The 10,247-nt window shown below is 38.9% G+C and overlaps 1 protein-coding gene across 1 annotated transcript; it reads left to right on the top strand.

Annotated features, from left to right (window-relative positions):
* The first annotated feature begins 222 nt into the window (after positions 1–222).
* LOC108569393 (collagen alpha-2(IV) chain) lies at positions 223–7,191 on the top strand. The gene is made up of 11 exons (XM_017930925.1): positions 223–295; positions 745–787; positions 1,348–1,575; positions 1,640–1,882; positions 1,939–2,160; positions 2,212–2,511; positions 2,563–3,030; positions 3,084–3,467; positions 3,523–5,485; positions 5,546–6,783; positions 6,848–7,191. The coding sequence occupies exons 1-11, from the start codon at positions 276–278 to the stop codon at positions 7,103–7,105; spliced, it is 5,367 nt and encodes a 1,788-aa protein (XP_017786414.1). The 5' UTR covers positions 223–275; the 3' UTR covers positions 7,106–7,191.
* The last annotated feature ends 3,056 nt before the right edge of the window (positions 7,192–10,247 follow it).

The raw sequence follows: 10,247 nt of genomic DNA, 5'->3' as shown, positions 1-10,247 counted from the left end.
CTTAGGAAATGCAATAATGCAACCATCGAGGGTTCACGAAACCGTGCATTCGCATAGAACGAGGGTCGTCCGGTGGGCAGCGGAAGTGTGGTCCTAAAAGGCCGAAGGGCGATGCAGAAATGTGGCATAAAAGAAGTGTTAGTTTCTGGTGCGGTGGTCCGAGCTTGAGGAGGCAGGGTATCAATCCGCCTCTGCCAGGAGACTTTGGCTGAGGGCTTTCAGTCGCGCGTGTTGTTAGCATCAGTGCTGTGTCCGCAGTTAAGAAAACGGGCGAGATGAACGTCCACGGACTACGGTAAGTGTCCGTCAAAAAAAAGCTCTTTAATACTAAAAAAATATATTTCAATATATTACTATCATCATCTATTGTACATTATTATTTGTGTTTTTATATTGAAGATGATTTACACACATGCCAATAGATTTTTTTTATTCAATTTATTTGGCCACAATTTTTTTTTCTACAGATTTTATAAGATAATTACTTGCACACTTGCGGAATTTAATGATTAATCATTAATATTTTATTCCCATTATTTATTTATTTATTTCAAGTATTATAAATAATTTTAAACTCTAAATATATACATGTATATCTGACAAAAAGAATTCAAATTGGAATTCTTTTCATTATATATAGAAATCATACTTTGTTAGATACTTTATTAAATGAAATATTATTTTTTTTCATTTTGATGATTTAAAAATAATTTAATTATTATAAATTGCAATTATGAATTTCAGCTTCGTGGCGTCCATCCTAACGATATCTGCATGCGCTGCAGGGGTAAGTAATTCATTTAGAACTACATCAACTTTATTCATTTTTTATATTCTTAGCATAATTTTTTATTATTGAAATTAATCAATTTACAATATTTTAATTATTTCTAATAGTTTTTCTATGTCCATCTCTCATCCAATTTTCGCATATTTTTTGTATTTAAGCTATACGAGAATTATCGTTAAATAAGACAAATGTTTTTTGCAAATCTAAATTATTAGATTAAAGATTGTTATAATATATAAATAATATTATTTTATATGTTTATTTACCATCATATTTTCATTCAAAATATTAAACATTTTGCCAAGTGGAAATCCAAGTGGATATTAAATTATAGCAATTGCATAATAATTTTTTATAAACGAATTATCGCATTTAGATGTGTTTATTTTTTTTTGCCCAATATGACGATAATCTTTATTTATCATTTACAGGATGTCCCATTTTAGATAAAAAAAAAATAAAACTTATGCAATAATAACCTTTGTATCTCATGTCATATTTTTATATTTTAATGACATACTTTTATGTCTATTTAATTTATTTGTATATCTTTATAGTTTTGGGGTGATTCGGAAAATAGACCACGATTTTATTCTTCGAATTCGCAAATTGGTGAGAGTAGAGAGTTTTCTGGATCAGGATCATCATACGCTGGAAGTCCTTATGCGTCGCAAAGACCTTCGGGTAGCAGTTATGATATTTTTGCCGCACCGAGTAGTTCTTTAGGTCCGAAAAATGGAAGTGAACGATGCATACCCAAGTGTTTTGCGGAAAAAGGAGCAAGGGTAGAATATAATACATTTTAATTATGCTAAAGCACGGGGAATTTAAATAACGTATGTCAATTAGGGTTTTCCGGGATTGCAAGGTATCCCAGGAGAGAAAGGTTTACGGGGTTTCCCTGGTCCAGAAGGTATAATGGGACCGAAAGGAGATAAAGGAGACTCAGGATTATTTGGTCCGCGTGGTCCAAAGGGAGAACGCGGAAGAATTGGAGTGCCCGGTTTCCCTGGAATTAATGGTATTCCGGGTATGCAAGGTCCTTCGGGTCCACAGGGAATGCATGGATTGGATGGTTGCAATGGAACTGACGTAAATTAGCATGGCAATTGCTATATAATTAGTTTCTATATACTACATTTGTATAGGGTTCACCTGGATTCCCTGGTCAAGATGGACAACCTGGTCCCAGAGGTTTTCGTGGGTCTCCTGGTAATAAGGGAGACAAAGGAGAATCTGCACATTGCGAAATCAATTTGAAAGGTCAGAAAGGAGAACCAGGTCTGCATGGAGTAGATGGTATTAGGGGGCCACCAGGTCCAATCGGTCCAATTGGACCACATGGACCTAAGGGAGAAGAAGGACAACCTGTAAGTATTTATCATAAGTAATAAATTGTTTTTTTACATAAATATTTTCAGGGATTGCCAGGACCAATGGGTACTAAAGGTGAAAAAGGATTTCCTGGCATTTCGTTTGAAGGAAAGAAAGGCGACAAAGGCGACAAAGGACGACAAGGCCCTAAAGGAGATAATCTTGCACCTTTAGTTCACAAAGGTCATGCGATTGGTCCAAAAGGAAGTCAGGGTGAACCAGGTGATCAAGGTTTTGATGGTATGCAGGGCGAAAAGGGAGATCGCGGATATGAAGGTATCAAGGGAGAAATTGGTGTGGATGGAATGAAGGGAGAGAAAGGTTTACCAGGAGCACCAGGACCTAGAGTAAGTTACACTCTAATTATTATTATTAATTAAATAATAAATTTAATTTAGGGTCGAGATGGTCTAGCTGGTCCATCAGGACCGATTGGTCAAAAAGGTGATAGAGGATATGATGGTTTACCTGGTTTGTCTGGAAGGGATGGTCAAAAAGGTGAACCTGGATTAGATGGACCAACAGGACCATTTGGTCTAAGAGGACCGCCTGGACCACCTGGAGGTGGTATGGGTCGCCCAGGGGCTCCAGGTCCTAAGGGTCCTCGTGGTTATCCTGGTCCTATGGGACCTAAGGGTATGGACGGTTTTAATGGAACACCTGGAGCTAGAGGACCTGTGGGTCAACCAGGAGGACTAGGAATTCCTGGAATTTCAGGTCAAGAAGGAGCTCCGGGAGATAAGGGAATTAAGGGAGACCCTGGAAATATGGGTTTACCTGGTATTAAAGGTGCTATAGGTTATAATGGTGCACCGGGTGTTCAAGGAGATAGAGGAGAAAAGGGAGATAAAGGATTATCGATTATGGTAAATTCTATAAAACACAAAGTGAAACAATAATTACATTTATAATATATTAGGGTGTGAGAGGAAATGACGGTTTACCCGGAAGAGAAGGTGACAAGGGTCTGAAAGGAGAACGAGGATATCCAGGTTTAAGAGGAATGCCCGGTGATAGTTTAGAAGGTATCCCCGGTAAACCAGGTCCACAAGGATTTCCAGGTGACAAAGGCAACTCTGGTAGACCTGGCACTCCAGGAGCTCCTGGAGTACCTGGTGAAAAGGGTGATATTGGCGGTAGATGCATAGATTGTTTACCTGGTATGAAAGGTAATAAAGGTGAAAGAGGAATTGATGGTTTACCTGGCGTACATGGACTGCGAGGTCCCACGGGCATTATTGGAGAGCGCGGTGAACAAGGAGCTGATGGAATGCCTGGACCAAGTGGTCCTCGGGGTAGTCCGGTAAGAAATGAAGAAAATTTAGTAATTCGTAAATTTATTTTTATTTTTGCGTTAGGGAGTTGATGGAATACCTGGTCCGCCAGGACCTGAAGGTCAACAAGGATCAGCTTGTGTTATACCAGAGAATCAAATAGAAGCAATTAAAGGAGAAAAGGGTATTTCTGGAAGAATTGGACCTAAGGGAGAAATAGGACCTGCAGGTCCAATCGGCGCTTCAGGAGTGCCTGGATTCCCAGGTCCAAAAGGTGACAAAGGTTATCCAGGTTATGCGGGTAACGACGGCAGGGATGGAAATCCGGGTTTAATGGGACAGAAAGGTGAAAAAGGAGAAAGTGTAAAAGGCGAAGCTGGTATCCCAGGACTACATGGGTTTAAAGGAGATAAGGGCGAATCAGGTCCTTTCGGTAGAAAAGGTGAATCAGGCAAATGTCCGAAGCTTACCGATTCCTACAAAGGTGATAGAGGTCCACCAGGTTTAAAAGGTGAACCTGGACCACCTGGACTAAACGGTTTAAACGGTGAAAAAGGAGACCACGGATTAACTGGAGATAGAGGATTACATGGTGCACCAGGTCAACCGGGACCAGTTGGACCTAGAGGTCTTCCAGGACCAAGAGGCGATAAAGGTGAACGTGGTACTATGGGTTTCCCTGGTGAAGATGGAAAAGATGGCATGCGTGGTTTCCCCGGCAGACCGTCTGCTAAAGGTGACAAAGGAGAACCTGGTATTCCAACAGTTGGGCCACCGGGTCCTCCTGGACCTCAAGGATTCCAAGGAGAAAAAGGTCTATTAGGACCTCCTGGCAAGAGAGGAGCAAACGGATTACCTGGTGTAGATGGTCCAAAGGGAGAACAAGGAGAAATTGGTATGGACGGTTTTCCTGGCAATACAGGATTACCAGGTCAAAAGGGTGACAGTGGGCCGATTGGAAACAAAGGCGAACGAGGAGTACCAGGTCAAGATGGATTAGATGGACCAAAAGGTGAAGTAGGATTTAGGGGTGAACCAGGTCGTCCGGGCATACAAGGTATGCCGGGTACAAAAGGAGATCAAGGAATTACAGGGATGCAAGGATCTAAAGGATTCCCGGGACCTAGAGGTGATCATGGTACACCTGGTCCACCTGGAATGGATGGCAGACCAGGTCAGAATGGAGACAAAGGTGAAAGAGGATTCCCAGGACCGCAAGGGGGACCTGGTCCACGAGGTTTTGTTGGCGAACCTGGTCCTGCTGGTCCAAAAGGAAACATAGGAATACAGGGCGAACCAGGAGTTCCTGGATTTGATGGAAATCCCGGAGATAAAGGTGAACGTGGTTTCAATGGTGATGAAGGACAAAAGGGAGAACCAGGTGCTGCATCGCAGAAAGGCGACAAGGGATCTCCTGGATTGCGAGGTGTTCGTGGACCAGATGGTAAACCAGGAACCAATGGTATACCTGGAATTAAAGGAGAACAAGGAAGTCCCGGAATTGGTGTCCCGGGTCCAATAGGTCAAAAGGGTGATATCGGTCCAGTTGGATTTGAAGGAATCCCAGGAAGGGATGGTCAAAAGGGTGAAATTGGACTGCAAGGTTTCCCCGGACAAATGGGTCAACGTGGATTGCCTGGAATGCAAGGAATGCCTGGCATGGACGGAAGGGATGGTATGCCTGGTATTAAGGGAGTTACTGGTTTCCCTGGATTGAGAGGCGATGATGGTATTAAGGGTGATAAAGGATCTCCCGGTCGGGATGGTTTTGATGGATTAAAAGGCGAAAGGGGTCCCGTTGGACCTATGGGTCCTGTGGGTGTACCCGGTGCAAAGGGCTTGTTGGGTGAACGTGGGCCACCAGGACCAATTTTCTCTCAAAAGGGTCAGAAAGGAGAACTTGGAAATCCTGGGTATATGGGAAGAAATGGCCAAAAAGGAGAACCCGGATTTATTGGTCTAAGAGGAGATACAGGAGAAAAGGGCGAAATAGGTTACACGGGCGTGAAAGGTATGATAGGAATGCCTGGAGTACCTGGAGATAAAGGTAATATAACATTATATAACTTTTTCATTTTATATTTTTAATTTTTTATATGTATTACAGGTGATCGGGGTTTACCAGGTTCAGTTGGTGTTCCTGGTCTTTCTGTAAAGGGTGAAAAAGGTTTACCAGGACTTCCTGGAAAGGACGGAAGGCAAGGTATGCCTGGTAGACAAGGAGAAAAGGGCGACAAAGGCTTAATTGGTTTGCCTGGTCTAAGTGGAAGACCTGGAATTCCTGGATATGGTATTCCGGGTGAAAGAGGAGAACCAGGTATTACTGGTCCAATAGGCTTTAAAGGTGACAGAGGTCCTGTTGGTCAACCTGGTATAATGGGAATTGAAGGAGGAAGAGGAGACAAAGGTGAAAGAGGTTATCCAGGACTAAACGGGGCTCAAGGACAGAAGGGAGATAAAGGTGAACGTGGAAACGTTGGTCGAGATGGTATTGAAGGAATAAAGGGAGAAAGAGGTCAACCTGGTCCAATTGGACCTGCGGGTCTAATGGGTCCTCCAGGAGATAAAGGATATCAAGGTCCGCCTGGTTTAATTGGTATTCAAGGATTAATTGGCGAGAAAGGAAGTAAAGGTGAAGCAGCATTGCCTGGAATTCCAGGCCAGCAGGGAGAAAAAGGTGAACCAGGTGAAAGAGGATTAAGTGGTCCTCCTGGTCCATCTGGTAAAGATGGTAATCCTGGCCCGCAAGGATTAATGGGCGATAGAGGGTTCACTGGTAGAGACGGTAGGAATGGAAGTCCAGGTTTACCCGGACAAAAAGGCGACAAAGGCTTAGATGGTCATGTTGGATTACAAGGAGCACCTGGTTTTCCTGGTACCACAGGTCCCCCAGGTCTTCCTTGTGAACATACACCAGACTACTTAACAGGAACACTGATAGTAAGACATTCACAAAGTTCATCGGTTCCCCGTTGCGAAGCAGGTCACACATTATTGTGGGAAGGTTACTCACTCCTATACATCGAAGGCAATGAAAAAGCGCACAGTCAAGACTTGGGTTATGCAGGATCATGCGTCCGTAAATTCTCAACAATGCCATTCTTATCCTGCGATTTTAACAATGTGTGTCATTACGCTAGTAGGAATGACAGAACATATTGGCTATCCACACTTGCTTCAATTCCAATGATGCCAGTCGAAGAACAGGACATTCAAAATTACATTTCGCGCTGTGCCGTCTGCGAAGCACCAGCTAATACGATTGCAGTTCACAGTCAATCCTTATCGTATCCAAACTGTCCACAAGGATGGAGCTCACTTTGGATCGGTTACAGTTTTATTATGGTAATTACAAATGCAATATTTACAGATATACAAATGCTATACATACGTTTCTTTATTTATATAGCATACTGCTGCTGGTGGTGAGGGTGGTGGACAATCTCTATCGAGTCCTGGTTCTTGCTTGGAAGACTTCCGTGCATCTCCATTCATCGAATGCAACGGTGCCAGAGGAACTTGTCATTACTTTGCCAATAAACTTAGTTTTTGGTTGGCTACTATTGAAGAAAATGAACAATTCAAGGCCCCATCGAAAGAAACTTTAAAAGCTGGTAATGTTAGGAACAGAGTAAGCAGATGCAAAGTATGCATCAAAAACACGTAATAACAATTATAAATCTACCTAAATTATACGAATATTACAGTAACGTGTGTAATGTAAATAATATTGTAATAAATTTTCATTTTCTATTAAAGTGTCTAAAGAAGAAAATATTAAAAAAAAACACCTAGCTGTGTTCAAATAAAAATGTGTTCCTCTTGAATTGTATAGAGTATTTAATAGCTTAATGTGATATATTCAAACTAGAAGATGAAGAAAAAAAAAAACTACAGAGCTACTAAATACTTGATGTTGTAAAGTAAAAGCTTTCTATCCTCTTTTTTTTATAATATAACTATGCTTGTAAGCTTTGTTGCTAAGAAATATGTATAATTGTTTTGTACTATATTAGTTATAAGTAATAGAACAACCATGTACCACTTTACAATTTTGCATTGATCAAATTAGAAATAGGTACTTCACTATAATAGAAATAATTAATAGTTTTTTTTTTACATTATTTTTAATAATACTAAATCTATGGTGCTAAAATAATTAATTGTTAATAAATATGTAACAGTTTTGTTTATTGTTTCAAAAATAAATTTACAGCAACTGTTAATTTAACTTCAAATACAAACGAAACATAACGAATTTCTCACAAAATTATATAACTGTTATCTAGTCAGTTATTAAAAGTAATCTATTATAACTTTGATTATTATCACAAGCAACAGTTCTGTCCTACTCATATTATATTTTAAATAAATAATATAAATTTAATTCGTAACATTCATTTAAATCATATTTTAAAAAAGCAAGTAGAAACAATTTTTAGTTTAAATTAAAAATCTACAATCGTAGCTTATATAATAGTACAATTTAAATTAATGATTTTATGGCTCAAAACCCAATACACTTGTAATCATCATATATATATTGTACTTTAGTAAAAAGTACGACGTTGTAAGTTGGTTGCATAAAATGAAATACTGTACTGTATTCTTTCGGGTCTATATCGCAAGCTCGACAACCGAAAGACCGTCTATTGAAATCCCGACATTCGAAATCCCAAGTGTATCGAAATCCCGGCTTTATTAAAATCCCGATGCTTGAAATCCCGACTATGTCAAAATCCCGACTATATCGAAATCCCGACTACCATAAAAATTTATAATAATTAAAGACACTGTCGGGATTTCGTCGGGATTTTGAGCCAGCCAGCCGGGATTTCGGTTGTCGGGCTTGCGATTGCCACTGATCCTTTCTTATACATTTTCATTTACTACTATATATCAATTATTGTTTAATATTATTTTAATTAATAATATTATGTTAATAAGCTATCTACCTGCATATTTACGTCAATTTTGATCAACAATAATATTTGTTAGTTCATGGAGTAAAATTATTATTCATACTTAATAAAGTTCATTGATTTAATATATATGGGTCTATATCGCAAACCAGACAACCGAAATACCGTCCATCAAAATCCCGACAATCCCGACTGTATCAAAGTCTTGACAACTATAATCCCAACTATATCAAAATCTCGATAGTGTCAATATCCCGACAATATCGAAAATTTGTATAATAACATTTTTAAATTATTTCGGAGCATATGTTATTGAAGACATTATCGATATAGTCGGGATTGTGGTTGTCGGGATTTTAATATAGTCGGGATTTTGATATAGTCGGGATTATGGTTGTCGGGATTTCGATACAGTCGGGATTTCGAACGCCGGGACTTTGATGAAGTCGGGATTTCAAATGTCGGGATTTCGAACGTCGGAAATTTGATTGACGGTATTTCGGTTGTCGGGCTTGCGATTGCCACCGAAATAAATGTATATAGGCAACTAAATATACGCAACGAATACATTTCAAACTATTTAAATTTAAGTAAGAAATGAAAATTTACTTACAAATATTTGACATTGGTTTTAACTTAAGATATTAATATATTAAAAATATAATTAAATTTAAAATAACGGTATGGAACATGATTACATATACTAGAAGTATTCAAATTAGAAAACTGGCAAGATCTAGTACATCATGAAAACAAAGTATTGACAACTTTATATGAAATTAAAAGTAACATCGAGAGTGTTCGTGTTAAAATGTGATGACCATTTTGATTGCTTCAGGAGGATGAGCTAATTTGATATTTATCCACAGAAGCAAAATTCTTTTACTACACATTAATAACCCAACGTACTTCACTTTTGAGGTTTAGAAGTGCTAAGAGCATAATTTGATGTATGCAAATTATTCTTAAAAGGTTGTAGCTCAAAATATAATGAACGTGCAAAACCAGTTCTGTCTGCAGTCGAAGAGTAATTAGAAATGACATTAAATGGGAACGATTACGAAATTAAGAAAAATACGGTGCGCCGTTTATTTTTACTTCTTCTTTTGTTGTCGCAATTTCTTCATAACCGTCGCCACGAGTTGAGTTGAAATCGCTCGATTTCAACATTTTATCATTCACTTTTCTCTCTCTCTCTATCTCTCTCACACACACGTTTCTTTGCCAGGGGGTCGTCGGACAGTTTCGAGAAAAGTAGTACTCCTTTTTCCTTTCTGGTCCATGCCTTTCGGCTCTACGGACTATTCACTCCTTTATGCACACAAATCTTAAACATAATAATAACATTGCGAACGCCGACAATTTGCCACACGTATTCTGTAAATAAATACACTTCTTCAAGGGGGGAAAAGAACGTGAGGTGAAAGCTGAGGTCTTATATCAGAAAACAAACCCGTGAATCCTTCTTTTCATTGAATTCACGTGTGAAGAGGAACCAATAAAAATGGCACGCAACATAAAACATTCTTCTTTTTTTCCATCTACTTAATGCATGTGTTTAACGGAATAATACTGCTATGATATATTATTAGGTACGATGAGCTGCAAGTATCGATACACATAAGATACCGTGAGAAAGATGAAACTTTTTTTTTTGTACAAATGCATATATTTATTTATTTATTTTTTACAAATATCATCATCTCATTATTCGACTCGAGCTATTCGGGTGTATTTGTAGGAAACAGCTATGACCTAGCGCACCCACCATAAAAAAAATCATATCAACTAGCAAGTGTGCATTTTCACCTGGACTCGAACATATGCGAATTTATTCAATTGCGTTCAGAAACGTACATATGCGGCTCTTGCGGTAATAAATATAAT

Source organism: Nicrophorus vespilloides, unplaced genomic scaffold (assembly GCF_001412225.1).
Source record: "Nicrophorus vespilloides isolate i.1.1-1 unplaced genomic scaffold, Nicve_v1.0, whole genome shotgun sequence".
Lineage (NCBI taxonomy): Eukaryota > Metazoa > Arthropoda > Insecta > Coleoptera > Silphidae > Nicrophorus > Nicrophorus vespilloides.
This window is presented reverse-complemented; position numbering and strand designations above follow the sequence as displayed.

Excerpts from the sequence above, each read along its gene's own strand:
- LOC108569393 (XM_017930925.1), top strand. The coding sequence starts at position 276 with ATGAACGTCCACGGACTACG. Across the intron at positions 1,883-1,938 it reads ATGGTTGCAATGGAACTGAC|GGTTCACCTGGATTCCCTGG; the intron begins GTAAATTAGCAT and ends ACATTTGTATAG. Across the intron at positions 5,486-5,545 it reads TGGAGTACCTGGAGATAAAG|GTGATCGGGGTTTACCAGGT; the intron begins GTAATATAACAT and ends TATGTATTACAG.